The following is a 27,980-nucleotide window of genomic DNA, read 5'->3' as shown; positions in this document are numbered from 1 at the left end:
GGATTTATATTTTCAGATTTTCCTATAATGATAAAGAATTGCAGGTAGTATTGGACTTGCTTTTTAGCTCATTGGGATATTTTCATCTCATCATGTACTATGTATACACTTCTGTATGGCTAAAAAAATAAAACAATTACCAAGGAAGGCACAAAGCAAACGCAATATTAACTCATCTGATTACATTAAAACTTAATAACATTAGAATTCTGATACATAATGATCTCACGAAGTTTGAAGTTTCACTATCTACTAGAATTTCCTTTCCAATATGTTAAACATGTAAAAAGAAAGGTTGGACTAAAATGCACAATAACACTGACCAAAGAGAACTGAATAAATCCTTATTATGTGTACAGTAGGAAGCATTAAAATAATAAGGACTCTGAATTCTAGATGTGGCTTATTAGGCAAACCTCTTGTGTTTCTGTATCTAAATGTATAAATTTATTAGCACAATATGACCCATAGGTCTCTCCCTACCTCCTGAATTTTATGATTTATGAATATCCAAATTTTCAGGGCAATGTTTTAGCCTATTAATTTTACTAAACCACGAAAAATTTAAGTTACTCATGAATCTAAACTACACAAGTGTCCTACCATTTCAGCAATTCATAGCTAAAACTTTTTTAGTTTGGCCTAATGACATTTCCTTAATCAAAAAACTTGTAGGCATTTTCTAAGACAAGGAATGTTATTAGTTTTAAAAAAGATACATTGACTCAGATTTCATTTTCCGTAACTGAATTCAAAGTAATTTAGGTATGAACGTTTCCCATTATCACAGGTTTAAATTATAGGATTTTTTGATTTGAAGACAATGCATAACACCATTTAGTTCGACCCCCTCATATTGCAGTGCAAATTTTCTTATCAGTCACAACAGAATGAAAATAAAGTATATTATCTCATGCATTTGATTTTTAAAATAAAGATTAATACTTATGGCTCTATCAATGCTAATTTATAATGTAATAAATGATTATTTCCTCAAATATTAAACTACGAAATGTAAGCTGTATGAAAGTTCACTAACTGTAATCAGTAGATCAACCACTTTCATTTTCTAAAAGCTGGAAAAAGTCATTTGAAGAAAAAAATTCCAGCACACTCACCTAGTCTGAAGCATCAGAACACTTTATTGCTGTTAATGGACTAAACATGGCTGGACACTTTGAACTTAAAACCAAACTTCATGTATTTTATTTTATTAACAGTTTTAACCTCAGGGAACCGCCCACTCAAGCTTGCTGTCTATGTTTCCTGTTGAGTGTGGAAATTTCAGAGAAAAAAATACCACACAGCATCAGTGTGTTTGCGATGTGGTAAGCTTCTTTTCTGTGCAGGGCACCTTATTTTTCTATTGTATGAGAACATTGTTTTTCTCTTTTCTTAGATATATGACAACTGCAAAATGTGAAAGCAATTTGAAGAGGTGATAATCAGTATACGTGCTGCTGAGGCGAACACCAAGAGGTGATAATCAGAAAAAAGAAAAAACATTTAATGATTGCTAAAAAATTATTATATGAAAAGTTTAAGGAGGAGCCTTTTCTATCTATTCATATTGCCAACTAAAACCCAAAGGAAAAAAAAGAACTCTAGAATTATCTGGTACTTTAATAAAATAACTTAGTAATTACTAAAACTAGTAGAGAATTTTGGTAGATATGTATCTGTTTATTACAATTAGATCCTAACATATGAGAAAAACAATCCCACAAAACCTTCATCTTTCAGACGAAGAGAGATCATTAACAGCCCAGTACTGTTACCACCTCACTGTAGCTGATACCTGATTATTTCAGAGGAACCACACAATTCCAGAAAAACAAAAGGAATAGGAGAGTTGTTTGAGGCTTATAATATTGAAATTTTACTCCTACTATTCACTGAATAATGGCTATTTGTTTTATAAAATAACCTATTAAACAACTATACATTTTAATAATGAATACACAAAATGAACAACTAAGATGCAGGTATAACTCTGCTTATTTCTAAAATCTGATATGATCAAAATATTAAAACATTAACACTTACAAAAAACCATTTATATGTGATATTAACTTAATATATAAATATACCTATGATCTGGTATTCATATTAGGATATACTACATACAACTAGTGATCAAATCACATGTTCTATACTTTTTATAAAAGTCAAGCAAGAAAGAAGACGCTTGTTAAGAGAGGAATAAAAAACTTTTAAGTACATTGTTATGGTGTTATGTTCTTAGTGTTCTAAGAATCAGAAAAATATTTTAAGAAATGTTATTGGTTTTTAAAAAAAATACACTGACTCAGATTTCATTTTCCATAAGTGAATTCAAAGTAATTTAGGTGTGAAGGTTTTCCATTATCACAGGTTTAAATTATAGGATTTTTTCATTTGAAGACAACTCATGACACCATTTGGTCCAACCCCCTCACATTGCAGTGCAAATTTTCCTATCAGTCACAACAGAATGAAAATAAAGTATATTATCTCAAGCATTTGATTTTTAAAATAAAGATTAAGTTACCATTTATGGCTCTTCTATTAATGTTAATTCACAATGTAATCAACTATTATTTTCTCATATACTAGACTACTAAATGTAAGCTGTATGTCACATATTACTGTGACATCCTTACAAAGTCTTAGCAACAACTACTCTGGAGGCAGGGACGTGGCTCAGTAAAGGTAGGAATCCTAAAAGTTAAGTTTATAGTTTACAATTAAATAATTTAACTGTTAAAAGATTTATTGCTATTATAAATGACTAGATTTTTGAATGGCAAAGAAAATGTGCATATGCTAAATGATAAAAACAAACAACAAATAGTATAAAACAATTTCAAAACAAACATACACACATATACAAATGTCTCTATGAGTATATGCATAGAAAATCCCGAATAATGAGTGTAAAATTTTTTTAAAAGTTGTCTTCGGATGATAAATTTTCTTTATGTTCTTTGATACTGTTGGAGTATTTAAACATAATGAGCTATCACTTACATTACTAGGGGAAAAAAGCAATTTCCACTTTTGGAAGGAGGAAGAAAAAAACCAAGAACACAAAACTCCCTTTACTCTGGAAACACAAAGAAGGTCTGTTAGATAAAGACTTAAGAACAAAATTTAAACAGAGTGAAATCAAAAGCAAACTTTCTAGTTCTCTTTATTAAAACTCAAGCCTCTAATAGCAGTAGATGCCAACCACATAACTAATTAAAAGACTTAGCCTCTCAAAGTAATTTTCACTGAAAACAGACTCTTGTCTCTAACACACCTGTGTCCAGTTGGTCATCAGATTCTGCTAGTTCTGCCTACAAAACATTCCTTAAATTTGTTCCCTATTTTCCATTCCATTACCAACGTTTTTGTTCAGGCCTTTATTATTTTCACTTGGATTACTGCAATTACCTTATAATTAGTTTCTGGGTAATGAGGCTTTCCTTTCTAATCCATTCTCTATCGTTGCTCATAATACCATTTTCTAAAACATAGATCTTATCATGTCATTTCACTTGTTAAAAAGCAAACCAGCTAGGTCAGGAGTGGTGGCTCATGCCTGTAATCCCAGCACTTTGGGAGGCTGAGGTAGGGGGACCACCTGAGGTCAGGAGTTCAAGACCAGCCTGGCTGACATGGTGAAATCCCATCTCTACTAAAAATACAAAACTATTAGCCAGGTGTGGTGGCATGCGTAATCCTAGCTACTAGGGAGGCTGAGGCAGGAGAATCGCTTGAACCCAGAAGGCGGAGGTTGTAGTGAGCTGAGATTGGGCCACTGCACTCCAGCCTAGGTGACAGAGTAAGACTCCATCTCAAAACAAAACAAAACAAAACAAAACAAAACAAAAAAAAAAAGAGCAAATTGACTATGATAGACCCTAAAGAAATAAAGACAATAAATGGTAAACAAAAATAAAACAACTTATCTCTTAACAATATAATTTAAATAAATAGGGAAATGGCTTGATAACATGAAATAAGTCACTGTATTTCTCAAAAATGTTTAAAAAAGGAAAGCAACCTTGAACAAAATATTATATTAATAACATAATATCTGATCAGCCTATTCAGAGCTGCAATGCCTGGCACACTATTAATGTTCATATAAAAATGAATCAATAAACTAGACAAGCTAGTTTATCATTCCCTCAACATTATTTAAAGAATAGTGATAATTCTGTAATCAAAATTTGAAATATTTAGAAAACTTAAGAAAAAATATTTAGAAAACTTTAGTGAACTCAATCCGTCTTTTTAAAAAAATTCAGACAATGAAACAGATTTGGCTTACCTTGCAAATACCCTGTCTTTATTTGCCTTTTCTTTGCCATACTGAACTGACTGGACTTCAGTTCTCCCACTGAAATATATAAATATGCACAACAATAAAGTCTTAAAGAGAACTATAAGATAAAATGACAACACATAACATGATTATAGTATAATTTCCTAAGAGACAAGACATTTCTAGCAGAGAAAAGGAAGCAGAGAATAAAAAGACGGACAACATTCCAATTCTGCCTGGATGAACGAAGCTTAGTTACATTTCTCCCATTCATGAAGAAAGATGTGTTCAACTCCCTCCATGTCCAGACACAGAACAGCTCCAGATTTTTGTTTAGAGGAAGGAACTGAGGCAGAAAAATGGTGGGGGTTCGGCACTAGGAGATTTGTTTTCAAGCTGATTTATCTAGAGGGAAATTGTTGATAGAGAGAAACTGATCTTCTTCTGAGGTATACACCAATGTGTTCAGATGAAATTTGTTAATAAAAGTTCTCAGAGCATTAATTTGAGACATTATCATTACTTAACTGTGAATGAACATAAATTTGCTGTATATCAAATGTAACCATATACAAATATAGATAACTAATGCATATAAAAACAGCCAAATGCCAGTTTCCATAGTTAAGCAAGCAATTTTAAGACAATTTTCCATGGATAAAGATCAGTAAATATGAATTGAATGACACTTTTATGAGATTTTAATGGAAAAATGAGAAATAAACTTCAAGTTGAATTTTCCTAAGAAAGTATTTCCTCTAAGAGGGAGGTAGTACATTAAAGTTCATCACTGTTTTGTATTTCCACATTAGAATAATGATGTTAATCCTCTGGATACTTTGGAACAGAGATAAGGATATGCACATGAAGAGACTGGTGGAGAAAGTAATAGATCTGACAGTCCCAGTACCATCTGTCAGTCAAAAGAGCATTTCAACATTTTAAGTATGACAACAGTTCCAGTATTCTCCACCACTGCTTATTATGAAGGGAAAAAAAGTTTATTTAGTGCATACTCATTAGGGACAGGACTGTGTCCAGCTACCATTTTTTATGCTCCCATTCCTAGTTCATTTACAAGACGTCTAATCATTTTGATGATTAAAAAGTGCTTTGGATATGTTTTAAGGTTCTTAAGAATGACAAACGCAAAGCTTAACTTTTTAAAACTATAAATATATACGATTATGTATATACAATTTAATGTGTGAGCTGTCATAGGCCCAATCCTGTCCTGTGCCCTATGTTTTGCAAGGGCTATGATAAACAAATTCCATTTTCTAGATTATTTTGCCTTAGGTTCTGCTTTTAGAAGGTACTGGTGGAAGATTAGAAAGTGGAGAAAGGCAGAGAAGGAAACTGGTAGCTGCTGGCAGCTGCTTTAATAGTTATGGGGATAGGGCATAGTGAGAAAAAGCATCCTGTAGATGGTCCCACCCTTGATTAAAGCAGTACTTCTCTGCAAGATACAGACTGACTTTTCTTCACTGGAAAATTAATGTATCAGTCAGAGTTCAGTCAGGGAAACAGAGCTCTAACAGTGTAGTAGCAGGTGTAGGTTTGTGGACTCCAGCCCACAGGTGACCCATGCATCTGAATTTTAGGCATTACCCCTTCTTCCTGTTTGTTTCTCCATAACCATGTTTCCTCCCTTTTGCTTTCCCAGCATTTCCAACAACCATGTAACTAATTTCTTCAATTAAATTGCTTTTGTTGGAAATACCAAAAGGGCTTTCTGTTTCCCTGACCGAACTCTGACTGATACATTAATTTTCCAGTGAAGAAGATTCAAATGGGACACTTACTCAAAAGGCTGGAGTAAGAAGTTAAATTTCATAACAAACATTTTTTTAAAAAATTAATGAGAGAAAGTCTTATATTTCATATTGTCCATAGTACAGACACTAGGGGTTCAGTATTATCATTACCACAGAAATGAAAAACTGTTCCAGTTTCAGAACACTAAACTTTCACAGTAAGATACTTATCTTTTGAGCAATGAGAAAGTTCTCTCTCTCCCCCTCTCTGTCTCTCTCTCTCTCTATATATAGGCTTATTATAAGTTATTCAAGCAACATAGAAAATATAAAAGAACAAAAAAAGTGTTTTAGCCACAGTCCTATCCGCAAAGAAATCATCACCATTATAAGCAGGTAAAAATCATTCTGAAATTCATGTATATAAACATTAAAAAGGCTAGACATACAGACACAATAATTTTACTACAATGTAATTATGGTATATATGCCACTTTCCATGAAAAAAATTAAACTGGTTTCCAGTGAAATAAAAGATAAAAAAGACTGCCATTCATTAAAAAAAAAAAAAAAAAAAAAAGGAAAAAAGATTAAGAAAACCTTAAGAAGCACTGTGTTAACGTCTAAAATTGTTTCAAACTTTAAGGGTTCAAACACTTCCTCCCACTAGTCCCTTGCTTCATTTTTTTTTAAAGTTATATTATTTATTCTACTTTGGCAAAGTTTATACTATTTTAATTTTATTCTGCAGTTATAATTCTCATGGTTGTCAAGAACTGTTTCTATATAGAGAGGATTTAATCTCCACTCTCAGGGCTTTTTATCAGGATTCTTCTTTGGTTATTCTGATTTATCTCCTGGTTTGCTGAATTTTACTACTCAATAAATGTTTTCAGGAAGGTCTTGGAGATGTTATATTCTCTGAGTTTTTACATATTGGATAATGTCTATATGTTGATTTTGGACTTGAATGGCAATGTGATCATGTTCAATATTTTTTGGTCATGTTTTTGTCTTTAGGACTTGGTTGACAAAGGATGGCCCACAAGTAATACAAGCCTGAAGATGTAAGTTTTATTTGGCATACATACTGTTTGTTGTTGTTAAGAGACAGGGTCTTGCTCTGCCACCCAGGCTGAAGTGCAGTGGCCTGATCATAGTTCTGTAACTTTGAACTCCTGGCCTCAACTGATCCTCCTCCCTGAGCCTCCTGAGTAGTTAGGACAACAGGTGCATGCCAAAAAGCCCAGCTAATTTTTAAACTTTTGGTAGAGACAGGGGTCTGCCTATGTTGCCCAGGCTGGACTTGAACTCCTGGCCTCAAACAATCCTCCCACCTTGCTCTCCCAAAGCACCGAGATCACAGGCCCTCCTGCCTGGCCTACATTATTTTAAAATATTTAATTAAAACTGATAAACCTCTAGCAGACTAATCAAGGAAAAAAGAAGACACAAGTTACCAATACCAAGAATGAGAGAAGCAACATTATTACATATTCTAGAGATTAAAAAGAAATGGGGAATATTATAAACTCTGTGCCAATAAATTCAACAATCTAGATGAAATGGATAAATTTGCTGACAGACACAAACTACCAAATCTTGCTCAGGAAGAAAGACAAAACCTTAATTGCCTTATCTATTAAAGAATTTGAAAGTTCAAAACCTTCCTATTTATAAATAAGACTCCTGCCCCAGATGAACTAATTTGCAAATTCTATCAAACATTTAAAAATGAAATAATATTATTATTATGTAGCCTCTTCCAGAAAATGGAACTTTCTCAACACATTCAATGAAGCCAATTTGACCCTGACACGATAAAATCTGAAAATGATATCGTAAGAAAGAAAACTACAGAGATCTATCCCTCATAAACACATATGCGAAAATCCTCAACAAAATTTAGCAGAGTGAATCAATCAATATATATAAAGGATATCATTGCCAAGTGGGGTTTATCCTAGGAATGTAGGGCTGGCTTAACACTTGAAATGCAATCAAAGTAATTCATCATACTAACATCAGATTTTAAACTGTGAATATGACTGCTTATGTGTCAATTATAGTTCAATAAAGCTGTTAAAATAATTGTTCAACTTTCTAAAATGTACATATTCCACTTAATAGTCCTTAATCTCAGTTTTGTTGAAAAACACGTAAAATTTGTCAATACTAGGCCAGTCTTCCCCAAGGGCAGTAACAGCCTTCTGAATGGTAGGTGTTGCTCCCCTCCCGGCTGATCTTTTTTTTTTTAAATCAGACTGTCCTTGAACTTGCTTTTATTAATATTTATGGTACAAATTTCCTTCTGTTTCAGTGATGATTTCCTCCCAAACAGGTTTTTCCAACTGTGTTTTGTATTTGAAGTCACCATATGTAAACTTTGTTTGCTTTGTTACGGTTTGGGTAACTTCCTTGACTTTTTTTCTCATCTTGTCTGAGACTTGCTTGAATTATAGTTGAAGACTGATTATTAGTCCTACTCATTTCTTTGTATCTAAATTAAATGGTATGTGTTTATGTCACATTCGCAAGGACAAAGGGGAGAAAAGAGAATTTGAACAGAGGGTAAGAGTAGTCCTTGAATAACTACTACCCTGGTAATCAATCAGAAATTAAATTCACTGAAATAGTATCTTTAGGGTTTGTACTGTTCTCATTTCACATAAAGCCGTGGAGATTTCTTCTGTCCCTGCTGAGATTTATTAACAGTAGGTAAGCCTCTCTGCTTTTTCCTTGACTTTCATTATAGATCTGACACTCTCTCCTTCCATCTATTTACTTTTAAATTTGCAAGTACTGTTACCTTACTTTGCTCAAAATTGCTTTCAGGAAGGCAAAAAAAGGAGTTAAACATGACAGCAAACCGCTTAGGAAATTACTGTGCCTTTTGTTTGGTTAAAAATATTCTAATTCTGTTTGTTACTACTGAACTTTTGAGCCACTTTTACTAATTTTTCTGGGGTTGGAGTCATGCATTTTAAGTGACATATCCTGTACTAAGCTTCATACTGTTATTTTTACTGACATTACAAATTAGGCAATTATACATGTTTAGGTTTACAATTTAAATCTTTTCTGGGAACATCTAAACATTTTTCTCATGAACATATAACATGAATTAATCTTAACACATAACGGTCAAGGTTTTTTTATTTTATTTTATTTTTATTTTTGAGATGGAGTCTCACTCTGTCACTCAGGCTGGAGTGCAATGGCAAGATGTCGGCTCACTGAAACCTCTGCCTCCTGGGTTCAAGCGATTCTCGTGCCTTAGCCTCCCAAGTAGCTGGGATTACAAGTGCCCGCCACCATGCCCGGCTAATTTTTTTTTTTTGGTAGAGACAGGGTTTCACCATGTTGGCCAGGCTGGTCTTGAACTCCTGACCTCTGGTGATCCACCTGTCTCGGCCTCCCAAAGTGCTAGGATTACAGGTGTGAGCCACTGCGACTGGACAAGGGTTTTATTTATCGAAGATGAAAAATCTTATTTTGTGAAGCATAAACCAACAAGAATGAATAATACTTGTTTTACTAAAAGATAATGAGTAACTTTCTACATGATTCTTACCAGGTTCCACTTAAAAACTAGCTTTCTTGGGCCTTGTAATAATTCCATAGGTAAAACTAATCAGAGCTTCTTCAGATTTAGTTATTCCCCAAAGATCTGTTGCCTTCAGGAAAAAATAAAAGCTATCAAGAATAAAACAATTTTAGGAAATGGAACCTGGGGTTACTGTTCAATGACTAAATCTGATTTTGCCTCGTGACTATTTTAAACTCTTTACATTTGCCTCGTGACTATTTTAAACTCTTTACAATAAAGGGTTTGACAACCCAAAAATATGCTAAATTCTAAATTAAAAAACCAATAATTATATAGTTTTAAGCAGAAGATATCTTGGGTGTCTTAGAACAAAGAAAAGTTTTTAAGTAAATATCTAATAAAGACACAATAGAAATTATGTCATCTGTCTTGATTGTAAATAAGTAAATGTAGTTAATTTACTCCAGAAAATAATGACCAGGAAATATCGAAAACAGAACTGGCTTCTCAAGCCTGTAGTATATCACAAAAACCGATAGAACTTTTTAATGATACTGATACAGAGGTTGCAATCCATGGGAATTTTGACTCAGTTAAGTATGTGTAACAAAGGCTGTATGGTTCCATAAACTACATCTTTATTTTCAAGAAAGGAAAAAACCCCAACAATAAAGCCTTAACACAGAAGCAATACTTACCAGTACCGGAATTTTGAACCTAATGTAAAATAATGTGCAAAAAAATTCTTTTGAGGTGGAAGTGGTCTGTCCAAACGGAAGAATGTGTGATGTTCTACACATGCTTTCCACAAATTTTTACATGCTCTGTAATTCACCATATTAAATCCCAGTAATGTTTCTCTAGATTCATGCTGTAATAAATGACAAAATGCAGAGAATACCAAAAAAAGGTCAGGATCTAATGCTCCATTTAATTTACTTTTGACAGACAAATTATTCTAGCCTTCTAAACACAAACTTGTTAATGATATAGATAGAATCTACAGGATCTTTTATCTAGGTTTTTTTGCTTATCCAATATAAAAGGCAATGAAGTATATGGAAAGCCTGCAAAATCTGGACCCTAATTCAGGTCTTTTTTTGTTTTCTCCTTTTTTTTTTGAGAGCAACGAGTTCACTCTGTCACCCAGGCTAGAGTGCGAGTGGTGCAATCTTGGCTCACTGCAACCTCCACCTCATGGGTTCAAGTGACTCTTGAGCCTCAGGCTCCCAAGTAGCAGGAATTAAAGGCATGCACCACCACACCCAGCCAACTTTTTCTATGTTTAGTAGAGACGGGCTTTCACCATGGTGGCCAGGCTGGTCTTGAACTCCTGACCTCAAGTGATCTACCTGCCTTGGCCTCACAAAGTGCTGGAATTACATCATGAGCTCCCGTGCTGGCCTTGTTCATTCATATTACAACTCTTAGGACCTTTTACCTTAGATCATAGTTAGAAATGAGCTCAAACTTTCAATATGTATCTGTTTTCAACATTAGCTATGACTCTGTTTCAAAATATAATTCTAGGCCATAAATTAAAAGTTAAAATATATCATCACAACTTTTAACAATATTCCTAATTTAAAATAACTGTCGAGATTGTAAATAAGAACATTCAGCAGCTCTGAACACTATTACATAATTTAAATTTTAAAATTAGCACTAAAATAATTTTCCATTTTCTTGAACACTGGTACAGATTTCTAAATAAATAATTTCATTAAAGTAAACCATATATAGCAACATTCACATCCCGTAATTGCACAGCTCTGATTTTCACACAATAAATACAACCATTTAATCTTTACCCAGTTCCAGAAATGGATCGTTACTACCACCGCAGAAGTATCCTTTATCTCCCCTTTCTACCAGATTACCTTCCCAAAGTTAATCACTCTTCTGCCTTTATCACCATAGAATAGTCATGCTTGTTTTTGAACTTTATTGTACATACATGGAATCACACATATGTGTCTTTAGGTCTGGCTTTTGTTCTGCATTATGTTTCTGATATAAATTCACAGTTTGTGAAGCAGCAATTCACTCATTTCCACAATACTCTATTATAATGAATTTAATAGTTAACTTATCCACTTTACTGTTCACAGACATTTGATATTTCTAGTTTGGGGATATAAGAATGCAGCCATGCATATTCCTGTATGTTCTCTGGTGTACACATATGCACATTTTTGTTGCTGGGTCATATGATGTACGCATATGCTCAGCTTTGGTAGATAATGCCCAACAGTTTTCCAAAATGGGTAGATCAATATACACTCCCTCCCACCAGCAGCATATGTGCCATATATTCACGAACTACTGGTTTATCAATCTCTTTCCCCTTACTGTTCTGTTGTGTATGTAGAGGTAGCATATTTTGGTTATACTTTGAACCTCCTTTATAATTACTGAGGTTCAATGTTAATGGCCACGTGGATATCCTCAATTGTGAAGTGTCTATTCAATTCACTGGCATATATTTCTACCAAGATGCATATAAAACCAAGGATTTTGTGTGTATTACATAATGTTCTATACTGTTTCACTCTCTTGTGATATCTTTTGATGAACAGAGTTATTAATTTTAACACAGTCAAAATCATCAATCTTTTAAGAGCATGAAGGCTTCCTTCTATGTCCGGTTAAAGAAATTCTTGCCCATCAAAAGTTCATTAAGATATTTCCCATGACTAATACACAATAAAATGCCCATGCATAAAGTATTAAACTATCATATTAGAAGGAAATATGCTTAAAACATCACTTCTTGATTACCAGAAAATTAAGTCTTAATTACGGTTAATAGTTGTTTTGTTTGTACTAACATATATAGTTTATATGTTTTACCATATGCCATAAACATTATGCAAAGTAACAGAAAATGTCTCAGCTACCATGATGCACTAATGCTTCTCACTATCAGCATCTAAGATGCACACATATTCACGCATTTTGACACTTGGTATACTTTTCAAAAAGTCTGTAAGTAATTTCCATATTCTATCATTATATTTGAAATGTAACAAAAATTTTTCCAGCCCAATTTCTAAACAACACACAAAAAAAGTTGTACTGAGAGATAAGTATACTGCATGAAGTTTGGGTATTTAAAAACAAAGAGATGTTTTAGAAAGACGACATTAACAAGGTCATCTTCTGCAGAGTATGCCTGTATACTGTCTTTTTTTCTTTTTCTTTTGAGATGGAGTCTTGCTCTGTTGTCCAGGCTGGAGTGCAGTGGCGCGATATAGGCTCACTGCAACCTTCACCTCCTGGTTCAAGAGATTCTTGTGCCTTAGCCTCCCAAGCAATGGCAAATACAGGTGTGTGCCACCACATCCAACTATTTTTTTGTATTTTAGTAGAGATGGGGTTTCGCCGTATCAGCCAGGCTGGTCTTGAACTCCTGGCCTCAAGCAATCCACCCACCTTAGCCTCCCACAGTGCTGGGATTACAGGCGTGAGCCACCGTGCCTGGCCTGTATACCATCTTTACTTTCTTTTCTCCTATCAGACAGGTTGTAAGGTGCCTATGCTGTAACAAAGTCTGAGGAAGGCATATCTTACCCAATAGCATGAAAATCTAATCATCATGCTTATGAACTACAAAAGGATCCCTGTATACTGTCTTTAATCAATTGTCAGTTAGATATTGTTGCTGTTATCACTTATTGGTAAACACACTTTTAACTGGTACACTACTTCAGAAAATGAGTGTGAGGATTCAGTGATATGAAAATGACCGGTCTTTTACCAGGCACATAGTAAGTTCTCAATAAAGCCTGGATATTACAACTATTATTAATAACAATAGTATTATGATGGGATATTATTAGAAGTTAAATTAGAAAAGTTGACTTCTACAGTGCCATCTATGATTACTTAAAGTAAAATATTTGCCCTCTGGTTTCCAGATAACAGTATTATATTTTAATCAGCTAAATTTTAAAACATGTAAAAGAATTTCCATTAGCAGCATGAGTCATAATATCCCCAACCTGGAAATGGCAAAGCTGTCCATTAACAGCAGAATGAATTAATAATTTATGGCATAGTCATTTAGAGGAATACCATACGTAAGTGAAACAAACTAATGTTATATGCAACAACATGCATGAATCTCACAAAAAATGTTAAGGGAAAGAAGGCAGACAGTAAAGACAACAACTGTATAATTTCATTTTTTAAAGTTCAAATATAAGCAAATTAATCCATGGTCATACAAATGAGAGTAATGTTTACCTTCCAGGAGGCTTAATGACTGGAAGTGGGCATCAGCTCCAGCAGCAACATTTCAAGCATCTGGGGTGCTGGTAAAGTTCTACATATTAGAAGGAGGTACATATCCTACATGTCTTGGAGGTGCTGATATGGATATGTTCACTTCATCAAGTTGTGTACTTAAAATATGCACATTTTCGGTATTATATTTTATTTCAATAAAAATTCTCTTGAAAAAAATCCCTCTATATTTTACGAACATAAATGATAAACCACAGTTTTTAATCACTTAGTAGATCAACACAACAGAGCTGATTCAAAGACTTTCTTTATTTTTCAAGAGGCAGTAGTGTCCTGCTCTGTTGCCCACTCTGCAGTACAGTGGCACAACCATAGCTTATTGCAGCCTTGAACTCCTGGGCTCAACCTATCCTCCCACCTCAGCCTTCCAAGTAGCTGAGATAACAGGTAGAAGCCACCACTGTAGCCAAAAGCTTTTTTTTTTTTTTTTTTTTTTTTTTGGAGATAGGGGCTTCCTATGTTATCCAGACTGGAGTACAGTGGTGTGATGACAGCTCATTGCAGCCTTGAATTCCTGGGCTCCAGAGATCCTCCCACCTCAGCCTCCTGAGTAGCTGGGACTAGAGGCACACATCATCACACCTGGCTAATTTTTGTTTTCCTTTTTTTTTTTTTGTAGAGACAGTGTCTCACTATGTTGCCAAGACTGGTCTGGAACTTCTGGTCTCAAGTGATCCTCCCACCTCAGCCTCTCAAAGTGCTGGGATTACAGGATTGAGCCACTGTGGACAGCCCCAAAGACATTTTTAAGGTTTCAAATACATTTTACACACATACACATACAATCATCTTGAAATCTGCATAATTTGCCAAGATTTCTCAGATTTCTAAGAAATAATGTAAATCAAAGGATAAGGTTAGTTTGATTTAATGAAACAGATAAAATCATTTACAAGATGAAATTATTTCCAACACCGTACTTTCCATGACAACTCAATTTGTTATTTTTAATATATAAAGCCATTACCACTCCAACAAAGGGAGGCAATGTGTTATAAGTTCATGAACTTGTAACACTCAGCTCCCCTAAAATGAAATGAACTTATATACGAAAGGAAGTATTATAGATTTATTAGGGGAAAAGGGATATATGAAATGCTCATTTGCTGCCCTCCATACAGGGACCCCAAGGTTTTCAATGAACATCATGTGTGAGAAATCAGTTTCTAAGCTCGAGAAACAGCAACAGGAATATCTAGAAGAACTTTAAATGAGAACCACATACACATTGGAAAAACAAGTACATTTTGTTATAACAAGTGAATTCATTACCTCAGCAGGCAGTTATCCATAGTATTAATTGCACTTTCACTTGTACTAATAGGAAAGTTCTGTCATGAACGGGTATTTCTTAAAAGGCTTCATTTACATCAATAATTATTAAATCAGTACTCACCAATTCTTTTCTAAGTTGAATAAAAAACTGTTTGCACTTAAAAGAAATTTTTACAATCTTCAACCTGGACAAAAGAGAATAAATTATTCAAAGTATTGCATAATGATAAAAATATTAAATTACAAAAAATATTTTACATGTATATTTAGTAATACCTAAACATTTTATCATATATACATACACATAGTACATAAAGAATTGAAAGATTTTGGTGCTTCATGGAAAAAATAATTAGTATTTGTGTTCAACTGAGGAAAATTTTGTATCTACAGAAACACTTAAAACAGATGTCACAAATTAAAATTTCAAAAAATATCACTAATTTAGTTGTTTACTCTCTGCAAAGTTATAAGCAAGCCTTGGAAAAATGTAAGATTTAATTATGTTACGCAACAACCCTAAAAACACTTTAAATTTTAAAAAGCATTAAATTTAAAAAATTTACCTTTCTACACCACCTTTCTTCTGAAACGCAACCCACATAATGCCGTAAGAGTTCCCAAAGCCTTATTAGTACAATCAGTATAAGCCAAGTCATTTTACCTCATTCAAACCATATAATTAGTAACACAGTAAACACAGTGTTTTTAAACTTTAAGACATAAAGGTAATAAGACTAAAGAGATTTGATCTTACTGAGCAAAATGTCCTTCAGGATCCTGTCTCAATCTTCTAAGTAAATATTTCAATGATAATTCTAAGTCTGAATCTTCATGGCTTATGGCCCTATCTATCCAAGAAGCTCTCAGCATTCTCAAAGAATAAACTTCTCACACTTTAATCACTTGAAGAGGCAAATGCATGAGTCAACTTCAAGCATGCATGTCCAGAGTAGGGAAGAAGAGATTTGTTTAGGCTTCTGATTTGAACATTTTGTATTTTACTTTTGGATACTGAGCTTTCACTTGACAGGGATATAACAACATGGGAAAAATATTCTGTCATAGAGAGAGGGCATTATTTCCAGAAGCAAAAAAAAAAAAAAAAAAAAAAGAGTAAATATTTACTGTATTTATGGAAAAAAAAAGCCAGGTGCCTCAATTCAAGAAATCCTACGAAGACAGACTGATATTTCAGAAGTCAGACAACAAAAAACACTGTTCATTTCTAAATGATCAAGAGAAAGGAAACCTAGGTCGTTTCAAATCACCTTAATTTCAAAAATTCCCAGGAAGGTATCAATCAATGAATAAAAATCTTTTCACTAAATGCTCTCTGTGGTACAATGTATATTTTATATAACTTTTATTTTCTTATAGATGTATTTTGTGTGACTTGTATTTTCTACAAAGTTTTTTTCAGAAATTTACCAATGTACAAATTAAAAATCTTTCAAACAGTATCTATTTTATATAGCAGTAATATAGCTATAACCGTTTTCTTTTGGCTACTATATGCCTGGTTTATCTTTTTCAATATTTCTGTCATTTTGTATAACATTTTAGGTATGTCTCTTGTAAACAGTATAAAGATTGATTTTTTTTTAACTGGAACAATCCCTTCCAGTAGTTAATAAATCATTAGACATACTACGCATTTTTCACATGACATCAGAGTTTTTACACTGACTTTACATTTCAGTTTAAGGTTTGTCTTTGTCATCTTAAAATGTATCCTATTACAGACCCAGTTTCGCTATGTTGCCCAGCCTGGCCTCAAACTCCTAGGCTCAAGTGATCCTCCTGCCTCAGCCTCCTGAGTAGCTGGGACTACAGGTATATGCCACTGCATCTGGCTCAGACTGATTTTTAAAAATTCAGTTTGAATAATCCAAAATATATGAAACAATAATACATACTTGAAAAGACACTCATTATCATTAGCCAGCAGGGGAATGCAAATAAAAACTACAATGAGATACTACTTTATACCCACTAGAATGGTTATAATAAAAAATACAGATAACAAGTGCTGGTGAGAATTTGGAGAAATTAAACCCACATGCAATGCTGGTGAAAACGTAAAATGATGCAGCCATGTTTGAAAATAGTTTAGCAAACCCAAGTATTCCACTCCTAGATACATACACTCAAGAAAAATGAAAACATATGCCCACACAAAAACTTGTACAAATGTTCAGAGCAACATAATTCTTACTAGCACCAAAGCGGAAAAAACTGGTGATATAAATGCGGTATAACTATAAAATGGAAAATTATTCAGCAATAAAGGGGAAAGCAAAATGGATACATACTACAATGTGGATGAACCTCAAAAATGAATGAAAAAAATCAATCACAAAAGACCACATAGCACATGATCTCATTAAATATTATGATAGTGATTAGTGATTGTCTAAAACTTCTGGCAAATAAAAAGCAGAGAAAGGAACAGGGAATGACTCCTAATAATTACAAGGTTATATTTTAGGGGTAATATAAATGATTCAAAATTAGATTATGGTGATGCTGTCCCTGAAACTATACCACAAACCACTAAATTGTATACTTTAATAGGCAAATTTATGGTATGTAGATTATATCAATAAAGTTATTTAAAAATTCAGTTTGATGTTTTCAATATGAATATCCAACACATTTACAGTTTTGATAATAACTAACATACTTGGATTTATCTCTACTGTAATATTTTTTTGCTACTTGTCCAAAGTTTTGTTTCTACTGGAATGCCAATTCCAGTAGATCATATAACTATTTTATATCATATAACTATTTTATACTGTTTTACTGATTAACTTTCACATGGTTTTGGAAGGCAGCTAGGTTCACCATTATACCACCAATGCATCTTTTCATTTTCCCTTTTAAGCATTTTATTATGTATAACTGACATGCAAAATGAATATATTTAAAGTATATACTTTGGTAAGTGTGACATATGTATGTACTTATCAAACCATCATCACAGTCAAGATAGTGAACATACCTATCATTTCCAAAAGATTCCTTCTGCCACACTGTAATCCTCCTCTAGAACTCCAACACAGCAACCCATCCCGCCTACATAACCACTGACCAACTTTTTGTCCCTACAGAATGAATTTTCTAGAATTTATATAAATCGAAGCATAGAGTATGTATTTTTCATCTGTCTTCTGTCACTCTGCTTAATTATTTAGAGATTCATCTGCATTGTGTTTTTCACTAAATATTTTCTCCACTTTGCTGAGGAGCATTCCATTCTATGGATATACCACAACATGGATGGAAATAGCCATCACTTCATGACGAATATTTAAGTTGTTTCTAGTTTTTGGCTATTACAAATAAAGTCACTTTGAACACGTGTGCAAGTCTTTGTACGAACATTCGCTTTAATTTCGGTTGGTCAAATACTAGGTAGGAGTGAAACAGCTAGGTCATATGGTAGATATATTTCTAACTTTTTAAGAAACTACAGAACAGTTTTCTAGACTGGTTAGACCACTGTATATATTATAATAATACACTCATTCTAGTCTCCTTAATGCTTACTACTTGCATGGTACACCTTTTTATCTCTTTATTTTCAGCCAATCGCTATATGCATATTCTTATCTACAAGAAAAGCCATTATACTTTTTTCTTCCCCATTTGTTTGCCTTTTATTCTTTTTCCCTTTGTCTTTTCTAAAATACTGGTAAGGACCTGGTGTACAAAGCTGAAGAGAAGTAGTGACACGAAGCATATATTTTCCTGATCTTACATAAAAAGCATTAAGACTGTCACCATTTTGTACAATATTAGCAGATGTTTTGTAGATGTCCTTAATCAAAATGGAAAGTGCCTCTTATTTATAGTTAGCTATGTCTTTATTTTTTTATCATAGTCAATTTTGTCAAATTCTTTTTCTCCATCTATTGAAATGCTCAAATGTTTTTTCTATGTTATTATAATACGGTTAATTATACTGATTGACTTTCAGATGTTAAAGCAATCTTACATTCTTAAAATAACCCCATTTGAACATGATGAATTGTCATTTTTATATATTACTCAATAGAATTTGCTAAACTTTTATTAGGTATTTTTGCATCTATGTTCATGAGTAACTGCAGTTTTCTTTCCTTGTAAGGTCTTAGCCTGGTTTTAACATCAAGGTAATAATCACATAAAACATGTTCCTTCTTTATTGTCTAAAAGAGCTTATGTAGAATTGGCCTTACTTCTACTTTAAATGTTCGACAGAATCCACAACAAGGGGCCTGGAGTTCAAATGTTCAAAAGGTTTCTAATTACAATTTCAACTTCTTTAATTGATACAGATTGATTCAAGTGTCTTTTCTTCTCAGATCATTGTTTAGTTTGTCTTTCAAGGAATTTGCAAATTTAATCTACAGTGTGAAATTTATTAATGATATTTGTATTAGTCCATTCTCACACTGCTAATAAAGACATGCCTGGGACTGGGTAATCTATTGGGGAAAGAGGTTTAATTGACTCACAGTTCAGCATGGCTGGGGAGGCCTCAGGAAATTTACACTCATAGCACAAGGCAAAGGACAAGCAAGGTACTTTATTCATAAGGCAGCAGGAAGGAGAAGTGCAAGCAGGGGAAATGTCAGATGCTTTTAAAACCATCAGATCTCATGAGACTCACTCATTATCAGGAGAACACAAAGGGGGAAATTGCCCCCATGATTCAATTACCTCCACCTGGTCCCACCCTTGACACATGGGGATTACGGAGATTACAATTCAAGGTGAGATTAGTGGCAGTGGGGTGGGGAGGCAGGACACAGAGCCAAACCATATCAATATTCAAATATTCAAATCTGCTCACAATATTATTTTATTATGTTTTTAATGTATGTAGGGTCTGTAATGATATCCCCTTTCATTCTGGATATTGGTACGGCCAAACTTTAGATATACTTAGGGCTTAGTTCCAGACTACCACAATAAAGCGAATACTGTGATAAAGTGAGTCACACAATTTTTTAGTTTCTCAGTGGATATAGAAGCTATGTTTACACTATACTGTAGTCTATTAAATAGAGTTCAATATACCATAGTGAAAACAATTGGTATAATAAAAAATCAGAGTAATTCGTAAAAAATTCTAATCATCATCTGAGCCCTCAGGAGTTGTAATCTTTTTGTTAGTGGAGGGTCTTGGCAGACCACATTGCCAAATGCTATTTGATAGCATTTACCTACAATAGAACTTTCAAAACAGTCAATCCTCTTGACCCAGCTGCTGCTTTATCATGAAATAGTCTATATGCTTTGTCATTTAAACAATGCTCACAGCATCTTCACCAATAGTATATTCCATCTCAAAAAATCACTTTCTTTGCTCATCCATAAGAAGCAAATCCTCATCTATTCAAGTTTTATCATGAGATTGCAGCAATTCATCCCCTACCTCATCTTCGGACTCCACTTCTAATAATAGTTCTCTAGCTATTTCCACCCCACCTGTAGTTACTTCCTCCACTGAAGTCTTAAGCCCCTCAAAGTCATCTATGAGGGTTGGAATCAATTTCTTCCAAATTCCGGTTAACGTTGTTACTTTGACCTTCTACTATGAATCGTGACTGTTCTCAATGGCATCTAGAATGGTAAATCCTTTCCAAAAGGTTTTCAACCTACTTTTCCCAGATCCATCAGAGAAATCATCCTCAATGGCCACTACAGTCTTACAAAATATGTTTCTTAAAAAAGACTTGAAAGTCAAAACTACTCCTTGATCCATCAGCTACAGAATTCATATTGTGGCAGCAAACATGAACCTCCTTGCCATCTCTAACAGAGCTCATGGGTGGCAAGATGCATTGATTGTCAATGGGCAGTAATATTCAGAAAGGAATCTTTTTCTAAGCAGTACAACTTAACAATGGGCTTAAAATATTCAGTAAGCTATGCTGTAAACAGATGTGTGGTCATCCAGGCTTTGACGTTCCATTTCTAGAACACAAGTAGGGTAGATTTAGGACCTAGCATTTACAGAATGGTAAATGAGTACTGGATTCAACTTTATTCTGTAACAAGAGACTCAGTCAGTCCTTTGAAACACTGAAGCCAGGTATTAACTTCATCTATGATAGTTCTAGATGGCATCTTCTTTCAATAGAAGGCTGTTTCATCTACACTGAAAACCTGTTGCTTAGTGTAGCCATTCGTCACTTAGCTAGATAGCTAGATATTCTGTATAACTTGCTGCTTCACTTTGAACTTTTATGTATGAAGATGGCTTCTTTCCTTAAGCTTCATGAACCAACCTGCACTAGCTTCAAATTGTTCTTCTGCAGCTTTCTCACCTCTCTTCTCAGTCTTCACATAATTAAAGAGAATTAGAGCCTTGCTCCGGATTAAGCTTAAGGGAATGTTGTGGCTGGTTTCATGTATCCACACCACTAAAATATTCTTCATATCAACAATAAGGATGTTTCACTTTTTTATCATTTGGATGTTCAATGGAGTAGTACTTTCAATTCCTTCAAGAACTTTTCCTTTGCATTCACAATTTGGCTAATTGGTGCAAGAGGCCTAGTTGTTGGTCTGTCTTGGTTTTTGACATGCCTTCCTCACTAAACTTAATCATTTCTAATTTTTGATTGAAAGTGACAAAAGTGCAACTCCTCCTTGCACTTGATCACTTACAGACCACTGAAGGGTTATTAATTGGTCTAATTTCTATATTGTTGTGTCTCAGTGAACAGGGAGTTCCAAGGAGAGGAAGAGAGATAGGAACGGCCAGTCAGTGGGGCAGAAAGAACCAATATTAATACAGTATCTATCACTTAAGTTTGCTGTCTTATGTGGATGTGGTTTGTGGCATGCCAAAACAATTACAATACTAAGATCAAAGATCACTGACACCATAACATATATAATAAAAAAACTTTGAATTATTGTGAGAAATACCAAAATATGACACAAAGACACAATGTGAGCACATGCTGGTGGAAAAACGGCACCAACAGAGTTGTTTGATGCAGGGATGCCACAAACCTTCAATTGGACCATTTGCATGTCTTTGTTTCTAAGAAATGTTTATTTAAAAAAATGAATTATTAGGCTGGCTTTTGCTGTTGGGTTCCTGGTTATTCTGGATACCAGGCCCTTGTTGGATGTACAATTTGCAAATATTTTCTCCAATTCTATAGGTTGTCTCTATACTCTGTCAATTGTTTCCTTTGCTGTGTAAAAGCTTTTTAGTTTGATAGTCCCATTCGATTATTTCTGTTTTTGTTGCCCGTACTTTTAAACACCTACCCATAAAATGTTTGCCTAGATCAATATTCTGAAGCATTTCCTCTATGTTCATTTAGCAGTTTTATAGTTTCAGGTCTTACATGTAACTCTCTAATCCATTTGGAGATGATTTTTGTATATAGTGAGATAACGGTCTGGTTCCATTCTTCCGCAATAGATACCCAGTTTTCTCAGTACCATTTATGGTAAAGGGTGTCTGTTCCCTACTATATGTTCTAGGTGCTGTTGTCAAAATTCAGTTGGCTGTAAATACATGGATTTATTTCTGTGTTCTCTATTCTGTTCTGTTGGGTGTATGTGTCTATTTTAATACCAGTACCATGCAGTTGTGAATACTGCAGCTTCACAGGGTAATTTGATGTCTTCCGTCTTTATTCTCGACTCAGTATTGTTTTCACTATTCAGGATCTTTTAGGGTTCCATATGATTTTTTTTTTCTTAGTAGAAACAAGGTCTCACTCTGCCATCCAGGCTGAAGTGCAGTGGTATGATCATAGCACTGCAACCTTAAAGAGCTGGGCTCAAGTGAGGCTCCCACCTCAGCTTCCAGAGTAGGTAGGACTACAAATACATGCCACTATGCCCAGCTAATTTTAAAAAATATTTTTTATAGAGACAGGTCTTGCTATGTTGTGTAGGCTGGTATTAAACGCCTGGCCTCAAGCAATCCTCCTGCCTTGGCCTCCAAAAGCGCTAGGATTACAGGTGTGAGCCACCTGGCTCCCCACCCATATGAATTTTAGAATTGCCTTTTCTATGCCTGTGAAGAATGTCATTGGTATTTTGACAGACATTGCATTGAATCTGTAGAATGCTTTGGGTAGTGTGGTCATTTTCACAATATTAATGTTTCTAATTCATGAGTCTGAGATGTTTTTCTACTTTTTTCTCTGTTCTCTTCAATTTTTTTCCATCAGTGTTTTGTAGTTTTTGTTGTAGAGATATTTCACCTCCTTGGTTAAGTTTATTCCTAAGTATAACATTTGGTAGGTATTGTAAATGAGATTGCGTTATTGATTTCTTTTCCAGCTATTATTGGTGTATAGAAACCTAACTGATTTTTGTACATTAATTATGTTCCCTGCAACTTAACTGAATTCATTTAATAGTTCTAAGAGACTTTTAGTGGAGTCTTTAGGCTTTTCTTTATGACCAGGTTTTCTGCAAAGAAAAACAATTTGACTTCCTGTTTTCCCATATGGATGGCCTTTATTTCATTCTCTTTTGACTGCTCTGGCTAGGACTTCTAGTACTATGTTGAATAAGAGTGGTCAGCACGGGCGTCCTTGTCTTCTTTTAGTTCTTAGAAGAAAAGTTTTCAGCTTTGACCTGTTCTGTATGATGTTAGCGGTGGAACTGTCATTTATGGCCTTGATTGTGTCAAGATATGTTTCACCTATATCTAATTTGTCGAATTTTTTTTTTATCATGAAGGGATGTTGAATTTTATCAAATGCTTTTTGTGTGTCTCCTGAGATGACTGTATGGTTTTTGGTTTTCAATCTGTTGATGTAAAGTATTTCACTTACTGATATTTGTATGTTAAACTATCCTTGCATCCTGGAAATAAACTCCGCTTGATCACATGGAGATACGTGAAAAGTGTATCTTTTTCGCATATCATTGAATTTGCTTTGCTAGTATTCTGTTGAGGAATTTTGCATCTATGTTCATTAGGAATACTGGCCAGTAGTTTTTTCTGTCTTTTCTTTTTTTTTTCAGGCAGGTCTCACACTGTCGCCCAGGATGAACTTCTGAGCACAAGTGATCCTCCTGCCTCAGTCGCCTGAGTACCTAGGACTACAGGCATGTGCCACCACACCTGGATAATTTTTTCTTTTTTTGTTGTTAGTTGATTTTTATCACTTCAAAAAATAGAAGCTTCAATTTGTTGATCCTTTGTATTATTTTTACAGTCTCTAGCTGATTTAGTTCTGCTCTGATCTTGATTGTTTTTTCTTCTACTAAATTTGGGGCTTGGTTTGTTCTGGCTTTTCTAGTTCCTTGAGATGTATCGTTAAACTGCTTATTTGAGCTCTTTCTACTTTTTTGATGTAAGCATTTATTGCTATAAACAGCCCTCTTAGCAATGCTATTGCTGTATCTCATAGGTTCTAGTATGTTATGTTGCTGTTTTTGTTTCAATACATTTTTTTATTTCTGTCTTAATTTCTTAATTGACCCAATGGTCTTTCAGGAGAGTGTTGTTTAATTTCCATGTATTTGTACAGTTTCCAAAGTTCCTTGTTATTGATTTCTAGTTTTATTCCATTGTGGTCTGAGAAGATACTGGATATAATTACTATTTAAAAATTTTTTGAGACTTGTTTTGTGGCCTAACATATGGTCTTTCCTGAAGAGTATTCCACGTGCTGGGGTAAAGAATACATATTCTGCAGCTGTTGGATAAAATGTTCTTTAAATGTTTATTAGGTTCCTTTGGTCTACAGTGTAGGTTAAGTCCAATGTTTATTTTCTGTCTAGATGATCTGTCCAGTGGTGAATCTAGTGTGCTGAAGTCCCCAACTACTATTGTACTGGAGTCTGTTTCTCTATCTTTAACAATATTTACTTCATGTATCTGGGTGCTCCAGTGTTAGGTACATATTTTCAACTGTTATATCCTTTTGCTGAATTGATCCCTTTATCATTTGATATTGACCTTCTTTGTCTCTTTTTATGGTTTTTTTTACAAAGTATATTTTGTCTAAAATAACTGCTTCTGTATGCTTTTAGTTTCCATTTACATGGGATTTTTCCTTCCCTTTACATTTAGTCTATTGTGCCTTTTTATAGGTGAAGTTGAGTTTCTTGTAGGTAGCATAGAATTGGGTCTTGATTTTTTACATACATTCAGCCAGTGTCTAAGTTCTAATTGGAATTTAAACCATACACATTCAATGTTGTTAAGTGATATGTAAAGATTTATTCTTGTTATTTTGCTAATTATTTTCTGATTGTTTTGTATATCCTTTATTCCTTTCATCCACTCTTATTGTTTCCCTTGATTATTTGGTGTGCCTAGTTTTTTTTTTTTTTTTTTTGTAGTAATAACCTTTGACTCCTTTCTTTTTCTCATCTACTCTAGATGTATCTTATCTGCTCTGCCAGGGAATTTTGTACTTTCGTGCATTTTCATTATAGTATATAGTATCCTTTCACTTCCAGATATAGGGCTGCCTTAAGCATTTCTTATAGGATCCATCTAGTGGCAATGCATTCTCTCAGTTTTTGCCTATCTGAGAAAGACTTTATTTCTACTTCATTTTTGAAGGATAGATTTGCTTGCGTGATGTATCCTCAGTCAGCATTTTTATTGGTTTAGCTGCACTTTGAATATATCACCATATTCCCTCCTGGCCTGTAAGGTTTTTGATTAGGAATCTGCCATTGGTCTGATGGGGATTCCATTATGTGTGACTTGATCCTTTCCTCTTGCTATTTTTTGACTTCTGTCTTCGATTTTCAACAATTTGACTACAAAGTGCCTTGGAGGAGACCTTTTTGGGTTGAATGTCTGTGGGGTTCTTTGAGCTTCTGGTATCTTAATGTCTCTACTTCTTGCAAGAGTTGGGAAGCTTTCAGCTAGTATTTTCCTAAATAGGTATTTTTTATGCCTTTGCCCAACTCTTCTGAAATTTTCAAAATTCAAATATTTGGCTGCCTTACAGTGTTCCATTTGTCATTCAGGCTTTTTCATCCTTTGAAAAAAATTACTAGGTTGTTTCCAAAGACCTGTCTTCAAGTTCAAAATTATTTTTACCTCTTAATCTAGTCTATTGTTGATGCTTTCTACTGTATTTTTTACTTCATTCACTTAACTCAGTTCCAAGATCTGTTGGCTTTTTTTTTTTTTAAATATCTTTCAGCTGAATTTCTCATTCAGATTATGAATTGTTTTCTTGATATCTCTGTATTGTCTAGTTGTCTTATATCTCATTGCATTTTTTAAATATCATTATTTTATTTTTCAGGCATTTCATTATTTCTTCTGTCCTTACGTTGGTATCTGCACATCTGGTGTAACAGGTGCTTCTTCCAATTTTATGAATTGGCTGTGATAGGAACAAACTTTTTCTTCTGTTGTACCTATAGTGTTGGCTGGATTGGATAGGGTGCTCTGGCTTTGGTTCTGGGTGGGTGAAGTAGCATAGTCTTCACATTATTTATTTGGCTCTAATCAGTGTCAGAGGTGTCTGTGAGTTCCTCAGTGGGTTAGGGTGTAGAGGCTGTGGTGAAGCTGTACTGGGCATGGAAATGCCAGGTAGGCTGGTTCAGGGGCACCAGCTGTGGTGATGGCAGGCTGGGCATGCCAGTTCTTGGGTCTCCAGGTGGTATGCATGGCACCAATAGTATCAGTGGGCTACCCCTTGGGGTCCTGAGCTGTGCATGTGGGGGACAGCAGTGGTAGAGGCAGGGTGGAGGGGTCAGTCCCTGGGCCCCTGGGAAGTGCCCACAGGTGCCAGTGGCAGGCAAGGGAGGTCCATTATTGAGCCCCTGAAAGGTGTGTGTGTGTGTCAGTAGCTGCAGGTATGGCCAGCCAATGCCTAGACCCCAACAGTGCCTGGAGATGGTGGCTGAGGGCGAGGCACTTCTATTGTCAGGCCCTTGGATGTTGTGTGAGGGCCCTCACAGTTGTAAGTGGGGTAGGTCAATCTCTAGGTTCCTGAATGACATATACAGATGCCAACAGCTGAGATGGTCCTGTGTTCAGGCCCTTGATGTTGTCACTAGTGACGGTGGACAGGGCATGTAAATGTCCATGTCCCTGGAAGGTGTGCTCAGGTAGGCCAGTCCTTAGCCTCCCTGAAGGCACGTGCAGCTGTACAGTGGTCCTGCTGCTGGACGATGAGTTGCTGTCAATGGTAATGTTCCCGTGCAGGCAACTCTGAGGCTGTGGTAAGCACATGCTTCATCTCCCTTTACAACGGGTACAGCCTCCCTGGCACACCACACTGCCCATTTCCCAGGGTGAATGACAATGTAAGAGATACAGTTTTGAGGACCTAAGCTGCATCCTGGGTGCAGTTAGTATTGCAACTTTGCAGCCCTCTGTGTGGACACGGAGGGTTGTCAGTGGGGTCTGAGAGATGTGGAAATGCAGGAGCTACTGGGCCTCACTGCAGGATGTATTCTGATGCGGGCTGAGCTCTCAAAATGGCACTGTGTTGCAACTGCCTGGGTTTTAGGGGGTGTGGAGAGGGAGTGCAAACTCCCTCTCTGAAACAATGCCATGGTGTGGACTTCAGGCAGCTCCCTATGCTAGTCTCACGGCCCATGAGGGCCAAGGGGCTCTCTCATGTAAGTAGGACTGCAGTAATCTTTGGTGCAAATGTGAACTATTGAGGATTTCTTGCTTACCTTTTCCCTGCAATGGGCAATTCCTCCTGGCTCTCAGGTGATCCTGGCTAGGCAGGCTACTTTGCTTCCCTCTCCTTCTGTGTCTCCGAGGTTCCCTGTCACTTCCTTGCTGAATTCTTCTGTTCTTTTTTAAATGTTCTATTCATTGTGTGTT

General features: G+C 35.1%; 1 protein-coding gene across 2 annotated transcripts in view; it reads right to left on the bottom strand.

Annotated features, from left to right (window-relative positions):
- The window catches only part of PTPN4 (protein tyrosine phosphatase non-receptor type 4), a 235,215-nt gene that overhangs the window by 53,859 nt on the left and 153,376 nt on the right, over nt 1-27,980 (bottom strand). For both annotated transcript variants that reach the window (XM_017891972.1, XM_017891973.1), the window contains exons 11-13: nt 15,306-15,369; nt 10,300-10,472; nt 4,301-4,369 (exon numbers count right to left, since the gene is read on the bottom strand). In XM_017891972.1, the coding sequence (XP_017747461.1) occupies nt 4,301-4,369; nt 10,300-10,472; nt 15,306-15,369 (306 nt within the window). The remainder of the gene's footprint in view (nt 1-4,300; nt 4,370-10,299; nt 10,473-15,305; nt 15,370-27,980) is intronic.

This window comes from Rhinopithecus bieti, unplaced genomic scaffold (assembly GCF_001698545.2).
Source record: "Rhinopithecus bieti isolate Rb0 unplaced genomic scaffold, ASM169854v2 scaffold_19969, whole genome shotgun sequence".
Lineage (NCBI taxonomy): Eukaryota > Metazoa > Chordata > Mammalia > Primates > Cercopithecidae > Rhinopithecus > Rhinopithecus bieti.
This window is presented reverse-complemented; position numbering and strand designations above follow the sequence as displayed.